At 48.5% G+C, this 19688-nt stretch overlaps 1 protein-coding gene and 1 long non-coding RNA gene across 8 annotated transcripts in view; one reads left to right on the top strand and one right to left on the bottom strand.

Moving 5' to 3' along the window:
* ATXN10 (ataxin 10) overlaps positions 1-19688 on the top strand; it is a 162631-nt gene that overhangs the window by 32637 nt on the left and 110306 nt on the right. For all 7 annotated transcript variants that reach the window (XR_014845595.1, XR_014845594.1, XR_014845593.1 and 4 more), the window contains exons 4-5: positions 11274-11370; positions 14223-14381. Coding sequence is in view for 2 of the 7 variants with exons in the window: in XM_013997463.3 (XP_013852917.2) it covers positions 11274-11370; positions 14223-14381 (256 nt within the window). In the remaining 5 variants the exon portion in view is untranslated. The remainder of the gene's footprint in view (positions 1-11273; positions 11371-14222; positions 14382-19688) is intronic.
* LOC146403077 (uncharacterized) overlaps positions 1-19688 on the bottom strand; it is a 66307-nt gene that overhangs the window by 30583 nt on the left and 16036 nt on the right. The gene's annotated exons all lie outside the window — the stretch shown is intronic.

Here is a 19688-nt window from a genome sequence, read left to right as displayed (position 1 = left end):
GAAGGTCTGAAATGTTCTAAAGCAACATACACAATAAATAATTTGCCCAGGAGAGTCCTGTCGCCATTCCATAACACTGTCTAGTATGAGAATACTTGAAGTGAATCCAGTGGTAATGGGGAAAGTCCATAAAAACGCTAACCTGTCTTCCCTTGTGTGAAATTGTTCGAGTATAAAAATCCCATACAGTGTCAAATAGTCTTCACTTTAGTGTAAGAATAAAAATTGCAAGTATTGCAGTTTCAGAAGAAACATGTGAGGCAGCATTTAAAAACTCCATAAACTGCACAAGAAGAATGTTAAACTAATGAAGCACCAGTAAATGAGGGCTACACAGGCAAAAATCAGAGAAGGAAGCATGACACGAGCAATAGAGCCTGTTTAAAAAAACAAAACAAAACAAAAAGCACCTAAAATCTAAACTAAAATATGTCAATGTTAAGAGAACTCTCTTGGAGTTCCTGTCGTGGTGCAGTGGTTAATGAATCTGACTAGGAACCATGAGGTCGCAGGTTCGATCCCTGGCCTTGCTCAGTGGGTTGGGGATCCAGCGTGGCCGTGGGCTGTGATGTAGGTTGCAGATGCGGCTCGGATCCCGTGTTGCTATGGCTGTGGTGTAGGCTGGTGGCTACAGCTCCGATTGGACCCCTAGCCTGGGAACTTCCATATGCTGCAGGTGCAGCCCTAGAAAAGGCAAAAAAAAAAAAGAAAAAGTGCTTTCATATACAGATATGCACTATATACTTCCTGTAGGAAGTGAAGCCACTTATCTGAATGTCATGTGGTGGCCACTATGAGAAAGGAGGGCGCCTGAGTGGATAGTCTTTCTTCACAAGCTTGGAAACCAAGGCCCAGAGGGAAACAGGCTGAACAGGCTGCTAGAGGTGCTGCCTGGCTCGGTTTCATTCTCTTGCTACTCCGCTTTCTAAGTGTTTTCACTTAAAACTCATTTGTGAAAATTCCCGCACCTTTCTCTTTGATTTAGAATTCTTCCTTCGGGACACTGTAATTATTATTATTACTTTTTTTTGTCTTTTGTCCTTTTTAGGGCCGGACCTGTGGCATATGGAGGTTCCCAGCCTAGGGGTCTAATCGGAGCTCCAGCGGCCGGCCTAGGTCACAGCCACAGCAATGCCGGATCCTTAACCCACTGAGCGAGGCCAGGGATCGAACCTGAAACCTCATGGTTCTTAGTCGGATTGTTTCCTCTGCGGGAACTCCGTGTAATTATTTTTTGAACTCATTAACTTGTCCAAGTATTTGCACACAAAGTGTTTGCTCGAAGTTTTTTCCGAACAGCAACGATTTCTCGAGTCTTCTCAGTTTGGTAGGGCGCAGGATTGGGCTGGAAAGGGTTTTAAGGTGTTAACATATTTTTCTAGCTCCACTTTCTGATACAGTAAGCCCCAGGGCTCAACAGAGAGGGAGGAAGAATCAGCTGTGAAATAGAGATTTCGCTCTCTTGCGTGGAAGGGCGGTTACTTTTGAAGGCCGACCGTGGCGTGGTAATTCAGAGCGCATTCAGAACCTACTGCGATTTGGATTTGTCATCGCTGAGCAACGCTGATGGGGTGGGTACTGGGTCACCGACGGAGCCGAAGGACCGACTCGGTGTCTCCTGCAATGATGTATTCCTGAATCAGCCGCCCAGAGGAAGCAGGGTGCACACGCCGTGACTAAATACCCACCAGCGCGGAGCCGGCCTCCTCCACGTGCGCATAGCATCCTGTCCACACACGCCCACGCGGAAACCCTTCTCCTAAAGTTAGCGCTTCTCCCAGGCGTCTTTCCCCTCCCCTCTCCACCACATCCTTGCATCAGCGTGTGAGGTGCTCTCCTATTTTCCATCTTAAACAAGTTCCCGTCGCCGCTCCGCAGTAACGAACCCGACTGGGATCCCTGAGGACGCAGGTTCGATCCCTGGCCTCGCTCAGTGGGTTAAGGATCTGGTGTTGCCATGAGCTGTGGCGTAGGTTGCAGACACGGCTCGGATCCCGTGTTGCTGTGACTGCGGCATAGGCCGGCAGCTGCAGCTCCGATTCGACCCCTAGCCTGGGAACCTCCATATGTCACAGGTGCAGCCGTAAAAAGACAAAAAAAATCTTCCTGTGATTCTGTGTCCCCCTCAGCCCATTATCCCTTTTCTCTATCCCACATCTGCCACAAAAAATGGGACACTCCGTGTTGGCAACATACGGTGAAAGCTTATGTCATCCCTTCTCAGGATTCATTTTTTTTCTCTTCGTTGAAGCAAATAGATGATCTAAGAAAATATTTAAAGGAGCACATTTCTGAAAGTTTTTATGGAGCAGTTTGTCACTGATAAATAAATTCGTTGTTTGGTTGGTGGCTTGGTTCTTCACTGATGTCCAGCCGTCAGCGTGTAGGTCTTTATAGACCTGTTTCATGTGAAGTATACTGAGGGTTGTTCACAGTTAGGTAGTTGCATTTGTATCAGTTAATTCATATTTTTTAATCGACATGAGATTCACATACCACAAAAGTGACCACTTTAGGGAGTTCCTGCTGTGGCACAGCGTGTTAAGGATTGGGCATTGCTGCAGCTGCGGCAGACGTCATAGCTGTAGCTGAGATTTGCTCCCTGGTCCAGGAACGTCCCCCCCAAAAAAATTAATCGCTTTAAAATCAGGAGTTCCTGTCAAGGCTCAGTGGAAATGAATCTGGCTAGCATCCGTGAGGACGCAGTTTCAATCCCTGGCCTTGCTTAATGGTTAAGGATCTGGCGTTGCCATAAGCTGTGGTGTAGGTCACAGATGCGGCTCGGATCTGGTGTTGCTGTGGCTGTGGTGTAGGCCGGCAGCTACAGCTCTGGTTCGACCTCTAGCCTGGGAGCCTCCTCCGTATGCTGCAGGTGCGGCCCTAAAAAGACAAAACAAAAAAACAAACGAGTAGCATGTGGTGCATTCACGATACTGTACACCCCCCACCTCTGTCTAACCAGAGACCTTGTCACCGCCCCAGAACAAACCCCGGACCCCCTGGGCCGTTGCTGTCGGTTTCCCACTTCCCCAAGCTCCTGGCCCTCACCAGGAGCATCTGTCTTCGTGGGTTTCCTAGTCTGGAGTTTTCGTATAAATGGAATTGTGGCATTAGATGACCTGTTTTTTGGCCTGGCCTCCCTTAGCGTGTTTTTCAAGGATCATCTGCCCCGTAGCAAGTATCAGTGCTTCATTTCTTGTTACGGCTGCATACTATTCCATGGTGTGGATATCTCACGGTTTATCCATTCCTTCGTCCATAGGCATTTGGGGTGCTTCTCTCTTCTGGTTTTTGTGCCGCGATTTGACGTTTTAGAATAGTGCTCCCTGCCTGCGCAGGGACTTGTCCTCATCGGAGCCCCCGTTTTCCGGTCCTTCGGGTATTTGCCTAAATGAATGGGACGCCGCATCCATTTTATATTTAAAACTTGCAGGACCTGCCAACCTTTTCCGTGGTGGCGATTTTCACCCACCACGTACAAGGCTCCCGTTTCTCCACATCCTCGCTGACATTTAATTTCTGGGTTTTTTTTGGATTGTAGTCATCCTGGTGGGTGTGAGGTGTTACCTTGTGGTTTTGATTTGCATTCCCCTAATGACGGACGAGGCTGAGGATCTTCTCATGTGTGTTTTGGATATTTGTAAAATCTTCTTTGGGGCAATGTCTCTTCAAGGCCTTTGCCCAGTTTTTTAACTGGGCCGTTAAATTTTGTTGTCAATTGGTAAGAGTTGTTTATATATTGTGGATACTAGGAGTTATGTCGACTCTATAGATCGCTTGAAGGAGAATTGCCGTCTTAATAATGATGTGGGGTCCTCCAGGCTGTGAATATGAAACATCTTTTCCATGTATTTAGGGCTTCTTTAATTTTTTCAGTTTTTCAGCTTTTTGTGGACGGCTTGTGTTTATTGACAGAGTTGAAAAGATATTCCTGAGGCAAGAAGGAACATGGGAGGTCCCGCTGGGGCGCAGCGGGTTGGGTCGTTGTGAGCGTTCGGGTTCAATCCCCAGCCCAGCACAGGGTGTTAAGGAGCCGGTGTTGCTGAAGCTGCGGTGCAGGTTGCAGCTGTGGCTCAGATTTAATCCCTGGCCATTTAAAAAAAAAGAGAGAGAGAGAGAGAGAAAAACATTGGAGTTAAGTGATATTTCTCACTGCTTTCTTCAAAAAGGCAGCTAAAAATATTACTAAATTTTATTTGGAATCCAAGAATGAAACTTCAGTTCACTAATGAAACTTAAGGGAGTTCCTGTCCCAGTGCAGTGGAAACGGGTCCGACTAGGATCCATGAGGAAGCAGGTTCGATCCCTGGCCTCCCTCAGCGGGTTGGGGATCTGATGTTGCCGGGCGCTGTGGTGTCGGTTGCAGATGCGGCTCAGATCCCACATTGCTGTGGCTGTGGTGTAGCCTGGTCGCTGCAGCTCCGATTTGACCCCCGAGCCTGGGAATGTCCATATGCCGCGGGTGCAGCCTTAAAAAAGAAAAAAAAAAAAAAAAAACCCAAAAAAACAAAACTAATGAAACGTAGACAAATTTTATAGCATGTTCACTACAAATCTTTTATTCTAGTTCCTAATATAGCGCCTGTGCTGTCTTTTGACTCTTTCTCTGTGAGAACCTTCTCCCTCGATTTTTAGCAGGGTGTCTGTGCCAGCTTTTTGTTACCGCTCTTGAGGTAAGAACTATAATTACGTTGTCAAAATAATATTTAGAGTATTATTTTCAGAGAATAATTGCAGTGGTGTGACGAATACATGATGCTCATCAAATTTTATATAAACACAAGCATGAGTTACTTTAATTGAGTTATTGGTGTTGTTTTTGGCCTTTATTCTTTTCTAATCTGTAAAAATAATGTTGGGATTTTTTGAGGGGCTTGGTAACATCTGCAGTATTTACATAAAGATCAGCTGATAAGCTGTTTGGTAAAAGTAAACTGTCATTTGTACTTGTCTGGAGTTTTCTGGTTTTGGGGACATCTGTAAACCTCTTCCTTCCCAGAATTGTGTTCTGATTCAGAGGGCTAATTTTTAGTTGCCTGATGAATTGTGGGGTTGGGTGACTTTCAGACCAACTCCTGTTGTTAGGGTTTTTTTTTTTTTTTTTTTTTTTTTTTTGTGCGTCAAATTAAATTGTGTAAGGATTTCAGGGTTAATATGCTAAAATATTCAGTAGACGTATAAATGTCATTTTAAGCTACGACTTAAGATTCAAAATGAAGGTATTTTTATTATGAACATTTTATAAAATTGCATTACAGAGTATGAAGAAATTAAAAAAATATGGTTTCCTTACAGAGTAACTTTTAAAAGCTCAAAAAACGTGGACAGAAAAATGATCATTGTCTGTGCAGGCTACACCACACAAACCCTGAAGTGCCTTTTTTAAAATTCTTCCGTATTTGTATGTATGGGTTTGGATGTGTACTTGCAGCTTTGTGTCCCGCTTTATTGTATCTTATTTATCTATTTATTTATTTTGCCTTTTTAGGGCCGTGCTGCGGCATATGGAGGTTCCCAGGCTAGGACACAGCCACAGCCACGCCAGATCCGAGCTGTGTCTGCAACCTACACCACAGCTCATAGCAACGCTGGATCCCTAACCCACTGAGCGAGGCCAGGGATTGAACCCACGTCCTCATGGTTCCTAGTCAGGTTTGTTACCACTGAGTCATGACGGGAACTCCATCCTGCTTCATTTTAGATTATAATATTTTTTCAATGATTTGTATTTTTTTTCCATTATAGTTGGTTTACAGTGTTCTGTCAATTTCTGCTGGAAGCAAAGGGACCCAGTCAAACATATATGTATACATTCTTTTTCTCACATTGTCCTCCATCATGTTCCATCAGAAGTGACTAGGTATAGTTCCCTGGGCTACACAGCAGGATCTCATTGCTTATCCATTCCAAATGCAGCAGCTTGCGTCTCCTAACCCCAAGCTCCCGGTCCCTCCCACGCCCTCCCTCTCCCCCTTGGCCGCCACAAATCTGTCCTCCACGTCCATGAGTCTTTCCTGTGGAAAGGTTCATTTGTGCCGTTTATTAGATTCCAGGTATAAGTGGTATCGTGGTATTTGTGTTTCTCTTTCTAACTTACTTCACTTAGTATGAGAATCTCTAGTTCCGTCCATGTTGCTGCAAATGGCATCCTCTTGTTCTTTTTTATGGCCTAGTAGTATTCCACTGATTCCGTTTTGAGGTTCCTGGTTCAGCATTGCCATCGCATACTTTTTTACCTCTCTGTTTTGCTTTTGGGCCACGGTTTCCCAGCCCTCTTTCAAGTGCCTGATTTGGGTTACTGTGAATAAGTGAGTAACACGGGCACATCCCACAGCTCAGCCTTTTTCACCCTTGGCTCTGCCTTTGAGGTGTGAGGGCAAAGGGCCCAAGCTCGGGGGCCACGTCAGCAGGCCCTAGGCTGCCTCCTGGCAAAGCAGGGGTGGGGAGGCTGCAGGACACGGGAGGCTTCTTGCCCTAAAACATGCCTCCTGGTCGCTGTCTGTCGGGGATGCCCGTGGAGCCGGAGCCTTCATCTCCTCTCGAATTCTCCTGTGGCCCCTTCCTTGATGAGCCATGACTCCTGTTCTGGGGGCAGAGCCCCCAACCATTTCTGCCAGTCCTGCTTCTCCCAAGCTTTCTGCCCCTCGAGGGACAGCACGACCTCCACGCCTTGGGTACTGTGCGCAGGAGGAGGCCGTTAGCCCCGAACCCAGAAGGTTGTCGTGGGTGACATGCGTTGACCCACGTAGGACACAGTGTGTGGCACTGGTGGGCACTCTGCCTGGGCTGGTTGTGGCTCTTCCTGCTTCCTCTTGGCCTTGGGACCTGGTTCCTGAGGCTGGATTCCTGCTGCCGTTTGGTTCCCAGCAGTGTCTTGAGCTCTCTCATGTCTCAGGATCATGTCACATCTCTTGTCTGCGTGGACTGCCCTGGAACTGCTTTTTTTTTTTAACTTTTAAAAATGTTCAGGGCTGCATCCATGGCATATGGAGGTTCCTAAGCTAGGGGTCGAATTGGAGCTGCAGCCGCCAGCCTGCCCCACAGCCACGGCAACACGGGATCCGAGCCGCGTCTGCGACCTACACCACCGCTCACGGCCATGCCGGATCCTTAACCCACAGAGCGAGGCCAGGGATCGAACCCGCGTCCTCAGGGGCACTATGTTGGCTTATTATGCAGAGCCAGGACGGGAGCTCCAGTGGTTGTTTTAATGTTCTAGTTAGGAGACTGTCGTTTGTTCAGCTTTGGGCTTGGTGCCTGTGCCGTTTCGTGTTGCTGGGGCCGGGGCTCCATGAACACACTTCTCGCCTGCTTTCTGGGAGGTTCTGCCGGTGAGGGATGCTGGAGGAGACCAGAGGCAGGAGGCGTCTTGCCTGCTGCTCCTGTCTCCCCTGGATGGCTGCCATCGGTTCCCGTTCTGCATCCTTCGCACCCAGAGGGCCTGCAGCGGTCACTCAGAGCCGCCCCCGGGAGCCAGCCCGGCCCTGCCTCCCCGGCCAGAGGGCTCAGCATCGCCTGGCACCCCTTTCCACAGAGATCCGGGGTCCAGCTCCACAGCAGCTCCAGGCTTCTGGGTCCTATATCCTCTCTTCTTCCCTTCATGCTTCTGGTTTTAAGGGTGGTAGGTAATTTCCTGTGGCCTTAATCTCAGTGTTGCCTTCAGCTAATTCCATATATTAAATTTCCTTGGTTAAAAAGTAGTTTGGGAAGTTCCCCTTGTGGCACAGCGGGTTAAGGATCTCACGTTGCCGCAGCCATAGCACAGATTGCTGCTCTGGTGTAGGTTCGACCCCTGGCCTAGGACCTTCCACGCGCTGAATGTGTGGCCAAAAATGAAATGAAATGAAATCTAAAAAATAAATAGTAAAAAAATAGTTGTGTTTCTCTTTGCCTGACTTGGTACTGAGCGATCGAGTTTTGTTTTGTTTTTTCCCTTTTAGGGCTGAATCCGAGGCATATGGACGTTCCCAGGTAAGGGGCTGAGTCGGAGCTGCAGCTGCCGGCCTACGCCACAGCCACAGCAGTGCGGCATCTGTGCCGCATCTGCGATCTGTGCCGCAGCTTGTGGCAACACGGAATCCTTAACCCACTGAGTGAGGCCTGGGAATGAACCCGCATCCTCAGGGACACTGTGTTGGATTCTTAACCTGCTGAGCCACAGCAGGAACTCTGTGCTTCTTTTCTAAGCCTTGTGCCTGACGCTGGCTTCCTGGCTTCCCCTGGGGCCGGTTCTCCCTCGCTCCCTCCCCTCCCCGCCCCCCCATCTGCTGTGCCAGCCAGGGTGCAACCAGGCGACGGAAACCACACTGTAATTTGAACAGGGAAAATGTAAAACAAAGCATGACTGACTGTCACAAAGACTTGAAATAACAAGGGGTTGACTCCGAAGATGTGCAGAGGGTGCCAAAGCACACAGGGCTTGCAGATAGAAGGAGCAGCTGGCCCGGGGCTGAGACGCCTGTCCCTCCCCCAGGCCTGAGGGCCAGACCTGCCTGGGGAGGGCCTGGCTCACTGGGTGGTGGCGAAGTCCCGCGGGGTGGCGTTGCTGGAACCTGCTGGGAACCCACCCTTGGGTGCCCAGGCAGGTCGCCCCCAGGGGCGTCCCGAGGAAGGCCCTGGCTGCTGGGCACTGCCGGCTGGTCCTGCCGGGCTGGCCCTCACCACGGGGACGCTGGTCCCTGCAGGGGACGGTGCGGGAGAAACAGCAGCTGCAGAGGCCTGGCCAGAGGGCCGCCCGGGGAGGGAGGAGACCTGTCAAGGGCTGGAGGTGAAGCTAAGAGACCGGGATCCCTGGTGCTCAGTCAAAGCTTTTCAGTCGGTCTGTGGAGCAGACCTCCTGGGTGTAACGAACTTCAGAGAATCTTCAGTCCCTAATGCATCGCGACCTCACAAACACCGTATTATTTTCTGACCGTCATTTTTGTCAGCCTGCTGGGTGGTTTTCCAGTGGGCTGAGTGCTTTTTCTTGCTTCTCTGTGTGTGTGTGTGTGTGTGTGTGTGTACGGAAATACACGTACACAGGTATATTTTCTGTGGATTCCGACAAATGTGTAATGACACGTATCGATCCTGGCAGCCTCACACAGAGTCGTTTCATTGCCCCGAACGTCCTCTGGGCTCCCCCCCAGACACCGTCCCCCCCAACCTCCAACCCCTGGCAACCACTGGCCTTTTTACTGCCTCCATAGTGGTTTTGTCTTTTCCAGAATGTCCTAGAGTTGGGGTTACACAGTCTGGAGTCTCTTCGGATTGGCTTTCACCGTAAAATGCATGTATGCTCCTGCCATGTCTTTTCCTGGCTTGGTCGCTCATTTCTTTTCAGTGCTGGGTAATATTCCACTGTCCGGATGGACCACAGTTTATTTACCCTTCACCTCCTGAAGGACACCTTGGTTGCATCCACGTTTTGGCGATTACGAGTACAGCTGCTGTAGACATTCACGGGCAGGGTTTTGTGTGGACGTCAATTTTCAGTTACTTTGGGTAAATACCAAGGAGGGCGGTTGCTGGGACGTGCGGCGAGAGCATGTTTACTTCTGTAAGAAGCCACCAAACTGTCTTCCGTGGTGGCTGCGCCTTCGGCACCTATACCTGCAGGGCACGAGGGTCCCTGGTGCCCACGTCCTTGCCAGCGCTGGTTGTTAACATCCTGGATTTCCACCAGTGTCCTGCAGTTTGATCGGGCGAAATATTCTAAAGCTATCTCCTAGGCTGTTGCTCAATCTTATTCAGATCTTTTGAAGATGCTGATAGTTTTGTCTGCTTGTTCTGTGAGTCACTAAAAAAGGTGTATTATCATCGCTGAATTTAATTGTGGATTTTTCTTTCCTCTATACTTTTGTCAATTTTTCTTTTATATTTGAGACCATAATTAGGTGATTTGGGTGTAAAGGTAAAACTTTCTGGTGACTTAAGTAATCCTGAAATTTCTTTAAAAAATTTCCAATCATCCTTTTTGCCTTAAAGTTAATTATATGCGATTTTAAGTCGCGTACGACTACCTTTGTAGGCTGGTATTTGCCTGTGTATAACTTTTTACCATTCTTTATCTTTCAGTACTTCTATTGCCTTGTATCTTACACATCTTGTTTTAAAGAGCAAACTGTTAGATTTTAAAAGACCAGCCCAAGAGGGAGTTCCCGTCGTGGCGCAGCTGAAAGGAATCCCTGGCCTCGCTCAGTGGTGAAGGATCCGGCGTTGCTGTGAGCTGTGATGTAGGTCGCAGACCTGGCTCGGATCCCATGTTGCTGTGGCTCTGGTGTAGGCCAGCGGCTGTAGCTCCGATTGGACCTCTAGCCTGGGAACCTCCATATGCCGCAGGTGCGGCCCTAAAAAAAAAAAAAAAAAAGGAAAAGACGCAGCCTAAGAGTAACCGTCTCGAATTGGAGCATGTATTCCAGTGATATTAACCGTGATTGCAGGTGTATTGTGTCTACATTTACAGTCTTTTGAAGATGACGAGTTAATTTGTAATTAAGTTAAAAATTAAGGTAATTTTGTATCGACTACATAGTTTTGGTAAGGCTTTTATTTTTTATTTTTTTAAATGATTTTAATTTTTTCCATTATAGCTGGTTTGCAGTGTTCTGTCGATTTTCTACAGTACGGCAAGCAGTGTGACCCAGTCATGTGTCATATATACATTCTTTTTCTCACATTATCCTCCATCATGCTCCATCCTGAGTGACTAGATACAGTTCCCAGTTTCTTTCTTTTTCTTTTTCTTTTTTTTTTTTTTGTCTTCTTTTTGTGTTTTCTTGAGCCGCTCCCGTGGCATGTGGAGGTTCCCAGGCTAGGGGTCGAATCAGAGCTGTAGCCACTGGCCTACGCCAGAGCCACAGCAACGCAGGATCCAAGCCACGTCTGTGACCTACACCACAGCTCACGGCAACGCCAGATCCTTAACCCACTGAGCAAGGCCAGGGATCGAACCTGCAACCTCATGGTTCCTAGTTGCATTTGTTAACTGCTGCGCCAAGACGACGGGAACTCCAGTTCCCAGTTTCATAGAGCAGGATCTCATAGCTCATCCCTTCCAAAGGCAATGGTTTGCATCTGTCACCCCCAGACTCCCAGTCCCTCCCACTCCCTCCCTGGCAAAGCATTTTAATGTCAACATCATGGCCAGAGCTGCCTTGGGGTGAGTCTTAGAGTGAAAAGAAGCCGACAGAAGCTTCCTGTTTAATAAATAGCATGTGGAACATTTCTCATCAAGATGAATTTATTTGGGGGTTCCGAAAGTCTCTTCACCCGGTTTGCTTTCTAACCCTCAGCTTTCCGCTGCGGCCTGCAGTTCTTGGGCAACATCGCCTCGCGGAACGAAGCCTCTCAGCGTGTGGTGTGGATGCACGCCTTCCCCGAGCTCTTTCTGTAAGTGCATCCAGAAGCGTCTTTCGAACGTCGCTTCTGCCATTCTGCTTGGATGAAGTTCCCAAGCAGGAAGAACTCACACTTGGTATCAGGATTCGGGACAGTGGTTGCTCTTGGAGGGGGTGGCGGGTTCAGTTCCAGCTGGGAGGGGGCCCCAGGGGGTCTCCTGGGTCTCTGGGAAGGTTCTATATCTATCTATCTATTTATCTGTCTATTTATTTTTGTTTTTTAGGGCCACATCTGCGGCTTATGGAGGTTCTCAGGCTTGGGGTCCAATCGGAGCTGCAGCTGCCGGCCCATGGCACAGCCACAGCCACACCAGATCGGAGCCATGTCTGCAACCTATACCGCAGTCCACGGCAATGCTGATCCATAACCCACTGATCGAGGCCTGGGATTGAACCCCCAGCCTCATGGTTCCTAGTCAGATTCGTTTCCACTACGCCATGACGGGAACTCCTTAACCGAGCATCTCTTATATGTTCAGCATGGTGCTATATCTTTTAGTCGACTGGAGAAGCATAAAAAGTGGCTTGCCAATCTCTTCAACTGGGTGGGTTCCTGGTGCTTTTTCCTGGCGATTTACTGCTGTGTTTTGACCAGCCGTGTGCCTGAAAGGTGGATCCTTGAGGTAGAAGGTGAGCAGGTGATGGAGGCAGGACAGGTAGTGGGAAGGGCCCTGTCTAGGAGCAGGAGGCCTGGCTTCTAATCCAGGTTCTGTTGCCAACCAATGGGATGTCGTTGGCAGCAGCAGTGTACGCGGCAGAGCGGCTGCTGTGTCACTGCCCTGAGCTGGGTGTTCTCTGTGTATTTTCCAGGACAGCAGTGCTGCCCCCATTCCGACAGGTGAGGCAACTGACGCTCACCTCTGGTAAACTGAGTAGCTGGCCTCGGACTCCGACCTGGCCTTCCGTCCAAAGCCTACACTCTTTTTTTTTTTTTTGTCTTTTTGCCTTTACGTGAGCCACTCCCGCGGCATATGGAGGTTCCCAGGCTAGGGGTCTAATCGGAGCTGTAGCTGCCAGCCTACGCCAGAGCCACAGCAACTTGGGATCCGAGCCTCGTTCTACAATCTACACCACAGCTCACAGCAACGCCAGATCCTTAACCCACTGAGCAAGGGCAGGGACCGAACCCGCCACCTCATGGTTTCTAGTCGGATTCGTTAACCACTGCGCCACGACGGGAACTCCTAAAGCCTACACTCTTTAAATCCTCGCTGCCTGGGTTCTGTGCTGCCTCCCCTGGGTGTGTGGGTTTTCTGGACTCACATGTTATCTCTAGCTCACTGAGCCTGTACTCAAATTCCTGTAAATAATGCGAGTTGATGGTACGCAACCTTTATGGTAAATAGTTGGGCTTAGGTTGGGAAGAAAGGGTTACGAAATTTAAGCTGTAGACATTACGCACTTTTGGGAGTTCCCGTTGCGGCTCAGTGGCAACAAACCTGAGTAGCATCCATGAGGATGCGGGTTTGATCCCTGGCCTCACTCAGTGCCTTCACAATCCGGCGTTGCCAGGAGCTCCAGTGTAGGTCGCAAATGTGACTCAGATCTGGCGTGGCTGTGACCGTGGCGTAGGCCGGCCGGCACCTGCAATTCCAATTCGACCCCTCGCTTGGGAACCTCCATACGCCTCACTTGTAGCCCTAAAAAGACAAAAAAAAAAAAAAGTGCATTTTGGAGAACTCATTCCTTTAAAACCTGTTGAACCCCTACTGCCTGCCAGGTTCTGTGCTAGATGAATGGAGCGGGGTGACTTGGACAGTGTCATGGCCCCCCAAAGCCCGTGCCGTGGTTGGGGAGACAGAGGAATAGGTTCGCAGGCGGTCATGTTTAAGAACGGATGACAAGTCCGGGTGTCACAGGACACAGGGGAGAGGCCCCTGAACCGGGCAGTTTACGTGCTGGTTTTACATACGTCCTCAGCTCTGGTCCTCAGGAAAGCCCTCTGAGCCGGGCCGAGGGGGTCTTGTTGGGATATTCCATTTTTATGTCCGAAGACACACTGGAAGAGGTCCCATGACTGTGAGTGTGTTTAGGGTTCAGATACAGCCCAGTCTGAATTCCGCTTTGGCAGGTACCGGCTCTTCGCCCTCGGGGCGGTAAAGTCGGCGTGGTCTTTTTTATGATCGAGGAGAAAACCTCCTCTAGAAGGGTATTTTGAGTTTAAATGGGAAAAAAATCCTGCCATCGTGCATGACCCATAATACAATTGAAAATCAAGAAATCAATAAGTTAGGGACCTTTCAGAGATCGCCTGGCTGGTAGGTGGGTGAACCAGGAGTTGCACTGAGGCTTCTGGCTCCAGATTCTATTTCTTGCCAACATATCATCTTCCCTTAAACATTCTGTCCCTCACCCTGCTACAGGAATGTCTTTTGTCGTGGAAATCGTCATTTTTTGCCTTTTGATGTTTCTCACAAGCATGAACATTTTAGCGCCTTATTTATTTCAAGTTTTAGGGAAACGTCGTTAATTTGCAGCGTTGTGATAATTTCTGCTGCACAAGAAAGCGGTTCAGTAGTGCACACACACACATTCCTTCTTTTCGTTTTCATGCTTGATAAATGTCATCATTTTCTCTTTTTCTCTAATCAGATGTTATTTGCTTTTAACTTCTGAGTCGCGAGTCACCTGCCGCTTTCACGTTGCATGCTTAGTGTGTGACTAATATTGCGTTTGCTACATTTGCGGTAAATCCTGTGCTTGTTTCAGAGTGTTGTCCTTCATGAAATCCTTAAACACATCCGTATGTTCCGAATTTGCGAGTGGGGTTCTTCTCCTTCTTTCTGGGTTGTGTTTTATCATGTTGCCGAAACGGGCTAACACCCTGATTTCTTTATTCGGAAGGTCTTGCTTGAATCATCCAGACAAAAAAATCGTTGCCTACTCGTCCATGATTTTGTTCACATCCCTCAGCTCTGAGAGGATGAAGGAACTGGAGGAAAACCTCAACATTGCCATCGACGTGGTGGAAGCTCACCGGAAGCAGCCGGAGTCAGAGTGGCCGTAAGCATCTTCCTGGAAGCGTGGTGGCCTCAGAGCATCCTGGGCAGGTCGCCGTCCTGGTGGGGGGCTCAGGCCAACGCTGGAGTTGCAGTGATTGACCAAGAAGTTGCAACTTGACGTGTGTTGCCCAAGGAAAGTGTCTCAGCGGGAGGGCAGAGAGGGGCAGTGCCACTGGACTGGGCTCTCGCAGGGGGACGGAAGTCTTCGAGGTCACGCCTTGCGCGGGAAACAGCCCGGCCTGGAAATGCCAGGCGCCCTCGGGCTCTGCAGATGAGCCCCTCGGGCGGCAGCGGATGGAAGGCTGGAGGCTGCCACTGTCTTGTGGGCGTCTGTTCAGATGAGAAGTCCTGTGCCGTTCAGATCGCTTCCTCCTGTACAGAATGCAGCCTTTCCCTCTGGTTGCTTTTAAGGTTTCTCTGTGTCTTTTCGGTGTTTTTTGTTTTGTGTTTTATTATGTTTAAATTTTTTTGAACTTTTTTATTGATCTGTTTTCTCATCGAGTAGTCTTTGTTTTAATTACCACGTCCTGGCGTGGGCTTCTTTGGCTCATTTCCTGTTTGGGTTCCTTCAACATCGTCTTCTATTTTTTCCCTTTTTAGGGCCACACCCGCAGCACATGGAGGTTCTCAGGGTAGGGGTCGAATCGGAGCTGCAGCTGCCGGGCTACACCACAGCCACAGCAGTTCGGGATCCAAGCCGTGTCTACGACCTACCCCACAGCTCATGGCCATGCTGGATCCTTAACCCACTGAGTGAGGCCAGGGACCGAACCTGCGTCCTCATGGTTCCTCATTGGATTCATTTCCCCTGAGCCTTGACGGGAACTCCTTCTTCAGCTTGCCAAAACGGTTGGGTTTATATCCCCAAATTCTGGAATTTTTTTAGCCATTATTTGTGTGAATCCTTCTCAGCCCCGTTCTCTTTCCTCCCCTTTAGGGACTCCACGTCTCGCCATGGTGAGGCCAAGGCTGCGGCTGACCGTGGCCCATCAAGGCACAAGTCCCTTTGAGACTGAGACAGTTTGTTCCTTAAGTGGGCGGGGAAAAGACGGAAGGAGAACAGGAGACTCTGCCACGATCCCTGTGACCTTGTCCCATAGGCCGGAGGGGGCCGGCTGCCTGGGATGAGTTGTGAGGCCCTGTGTGTTCAGGGCTGGGCTCAGGAAGCTCCATCGGCACAGTGCCTCCCCAGACCCGTCTCCCAGCAGCCCCTTCGTCTCACGTTCCAGGAGGAGCCCACGGTGTCAGGCCTTTGCCTCTGCGGCCCGTGTGGGTGTGAGCGAGGTCACAGGGGCTGGGGGGAGCAGTGCCCTGATACTCTGGTCGTGTAAGTGTCATCCTCGGATGCTGTCCCACAGCTCCCGGGGCTCTGTCAGCTTTGAGGTTTTTCCCCAGATTTTCTCTTACCCCAGCCTCTCCCTGTCTTGATGACTGTAACTCTGTATACGTTTTGAAATCAGGGATTTTAAGTCTTCCAGCTTGGTTCTTCTCTTCCAAGCTTTTTTTTTTTTTTTTTGTCTGTTTTGGGTCCCTTGTGCTACATTCTAATTTTAGGATCAGCATGTCAGTTTGCTTCAGAAAAGCCGCAGGGATTTTGATGAGCCATGACGTGAATCTGCAGATCAGTTCGGGGATATTGGCATTTTAACTAGAGGACGGTTTGCAGTCCGTGAATAGGGGATCTCTTTCCATTTATTTGGGCCTTTAATTGCTTTCGTGATGTTTTGTAATGTTTGAGTGTACAAGTCTTGCATATCATTTGTTAAATTTATTCCAAGTACTTATTTTATCCTTTTTGATGCTATTGTGAATGGAATGGTGTCAGTTTCTTATGGGATGTTAATTGGTAGTATAAAGAAAGGCAGTTGGTGTTTGTATATTTATTTGATGTCTTGCAACCTTGCTAAACGCATTTATTCGTTCTAACAGGGTTTAAACAAATTTTTTTTTCAAGGGTTTTCTGTACACAGGATCATGCTGTCTGCGAATGGATGTAGTTTTACTTTTTCTTTTCCAACCAAGTTGCCTTTTCTTTCTTTCTTTTTTTTTTTTCCCCTGATTTCTCAATTTTAGGGCAGTGTTGAGCAGTAGTGAGAGCAGACGTCTCTGTCTTATTCCTGATCTTAGCGGGAAGCTCTCGGTCTTTCATCACGAGTGTGGTGGCAGCTGTGGGTTCCCTGGATCCGCTTCACCAGAGCGAGGGCCTTCCCTTCCACCTCTGGTTTGTTGACTGCTTTTATCGTGAACTGATGTTGGAGTTTATCAGATTCTTTTCCTGCGTCCGTTGAGGTTTCCTGTCCTCTCTCGTGTTACCTTAGTATATTACCCTGACTGCTTTTTCAAAGGTCAAACCAACTTTTCTGTCCTGGGATAAATCTCACTTATGGTCTAGAACCTTTTTATATGTTGCGGGGTTTGGCGTGGTCATATTTTGGGGGGGATTATTGGTGTCTATATTGATAAGCCATGTTGGCTCGTAGGTTTGTTGTTGTTGTTGTTGTTGTTTTGATGTCTCTGGTTTTGGTATCGAGTTAATCTGGCCTCACAGAGTGCGTTGAGAAGTGCCCCTTTTCCTCTGTTTTTGTTACCTTTGGAAGAGTTTGTGGTGCATCGGTGTTAATGCCTCCTGAAGTATTTGGTAGACTTCCCTGCGAGGCTCCCTTGCCTTGGGCTGTTTGTCACGGGGAGCATCTGGGTTACTGATGCTCTCTCTGTTTGCTGCAGGTCTCCTCAGAGGTTTACTTCTTCTTTGGTCGGTTTGGGTAGCTGGTGTCTTTCCAGGAACTTGTCTGTTTGGCCTCGGCCGTCTCACGTCTTGGCCCACAGCTGTTCGGTGTCGTCCCTTAGAATCTTCTTATTCATTTAAGGTTGGTGGGAGTGTTCCCACTGTATTCCTGATTTTTAGTAATTTCGGTCCTTCTGGGTTTTTTTTTTTTTTGGTTTGCTCTTGCTTAAGACTTGTCAGGTTTTTTTGCTCTTTTCAGAGCGCCAACTTGGAGTTTTAATTGATTTTTCTCTTGATTTTTTTTTTCTTTTCTTCTTTTTTTTTTTTTTTTCCCCTTTGGGGGCCGCACCTGCAGCATATGGAAGTTCCCAGGCTCGGGGTCGAACCAGAGCTGCAGCTGCTGCCCTACACCACAGTCACGGCAACGCGGGCTCTGAACCTCATCTGTGAGCCGCCCCACAGCTCGCAGCAACACCGGATCCCTAACCTGCTGGACGAGGTTAGGGATTGAACCCTAGTTGGTTTCTTTACCACTGAGTCACAGCAGGAACTCCCTCTTTTGATTTTCTGTTCTCTATTTCATTTTATTCCCGCTGTGATTCCTCCTCTTCACTTTGGGTTTCGTTTGCTCGTTTTCTAGTTTCTTAAGATGCAAGGTTAGGTTATGGATACGAGATCTGCCTTTTCCGTGTGGGCATTTACAACTATACCTTTCTTTGTGAGAACTGCTCCAGCTGTATCTCATAAAATTTGGCCTGTTGTGTTTTCATTTTTCATTCACCTCAAATTATAGGTTAAGTTCCCCTTGGTTTTTTTCTTTGACTCGTTAGTGATGAAGCAGTTGGTTGCTTGACTTCCGCATATTCGTGTGTTTCCTAAATTTCATTTTGTTATTGATTTCTAAGTTCATTCCATTGTGGTCAGAGAATACACTGTATATTATTTCACTCTTTTATTTTTTTGTCTTTTGTCTTTTTGTCTGTTGTTGTTGTTGTTGTTGCTATTTCTTGGGCCGCTCCCGCGGCATATGGAGGTTCCCGGGCTAGGGGTCGAATCGGAGCTGTAGCCACTGGCCTATGCCAGAGCCACAGCAACGCGGGACCCGAGCCGCGTCTGCAACCTACACCACAGCTCACGGCAATGCCGGATCGTTAACCCACTGAGCAAGGGCAGGGAGTGAACCCGTAACCTCATGGTTCCTAGTCGGATTCGTTAACCACTGCTCCACGACGGGAACTCCTATTTCACTCTTTTAAAATGTATCAAGTCGTGTTTCCTATTCTGACACCCGGTCCATCATGGAGAATGTTCTGTGTGTGTTGCAGAGTATCACGGGCGGTTTTTGGCGGCGTGTTCTGTTGATGCTGGCTAGGCCTCGTCGGTTTATGTGTCGCTCAAGTCATCTGTTTCCTTGGCGGCCTTCTGTCTAGTCGTTCTGCTCATTGAAAGTGGACAATGTTCTCCTTCTTCATTCAGTTCTGTCTGCTTTTGCTTCCCTTACGTGTTTGTAATTGTTAGGTCTTCTTAAGGAATTGACTCCTTTATCATTATAAAAATCATCAAAAATGTTGTTGCTATTCTTCTCTCTCTTTTCTCTTCTCTTCCCTCCCCTCCCTCCTCTTTTCTTTCTTCCTTCCTTCCTTTCTTTCTTTCTTTCCTTCCTTCTTTCTTTTTTTTTTTGCTTTTTAGGGCCACACCCACGGCATGTGGAGGTTCCCAGGCTAGGGGTTGAATTGGAACTACAGCTACCAGCCTCGCCAGAGCCACAGCAACTCCAGATCCAAGCTGCATCTGCGACCTGTACCACAGCTCACAGCAACACCAGATCCTTAACCCACTGAGCGAGGCCAGGGATTGAACCTGCGTCCTCATGGGTTCCTAGTCGGATTCGTTTCCGCCGCGCCATGATGGGAACTCCGTCTCCTCTTTTCTTCTCTTCTTTTCTTCTCTCTTCTTCTTCTTCTTTTTTTTTTTTTTTTTTTTGGCCGTGCCCTGGGCGTGTAGAAGTTCCCAGGCCAGGGGTCGACCTCTCGCCACAGCAGCAACCCACCCAACGCTGGGTCCTTAAATTGCTGCACCACAAGGGAAATCCTCTCGCTTTTGTTGTCAGCGCGCTCTTCTCCTGTTTCCTGTAAGCTCCGTTTCTATGCGTGTTCCCACATAGTGGTCAGTGTGTTTGGGGCACGGATGGTCCCTGGGTGGGAGCCTCGAGCTGCCAGTGATCACCCTTGCGTCTCAAAGGCGAGGGATGCCCTTTTTCAGTGTCGGCCTTTTTCAGTCTCAGGTTTATTGTTGTGTTGAAATGATACTCGTTTTTTCCGTTATTTGCTTTCCTGAGCATTCATTTGTATTGGAATGAGCATTTGCAGACAAACGGGTTGGCACATGCGAATATTATGCCATCATGCCTGACAGAGAAGCCGTCCGTCAGCGTGCAGATGTTTCAGAAACATGACGGGTGAGGCCCTGGAGGCAGCTCGCTTAGAGAAGTTTTTCTGGAGCTGAATTCTGTTTTATTTGTTCAGTATCTCAGATCTGTTTTTTTTAACCAACTGCAGTTTTTTTTCACAGAATGGACTAAAG

Source organism: Sus scrofa, chromosome 5 (assembly GCF_054392235.1).
Source record: "Sus scrofa isolate SSC_HxYL_T2T_F1_AM1 chromosome 5, Sscrofa_HxYL_maternal_Yorkshire_Landrace_v2.0, whole genome shotgun sequence".
Lineage (NCBI taxonomy): Eukaryota > Metazoa > Chordata > Mammalia > Artiodactyla > Suidae > Sus > Sus scrofa.
The sequence above is the reverse complement of the archived record's forward strand: the minus strand, read 5'-3'. Positions and strand labels throughout refer to the sequence as shown.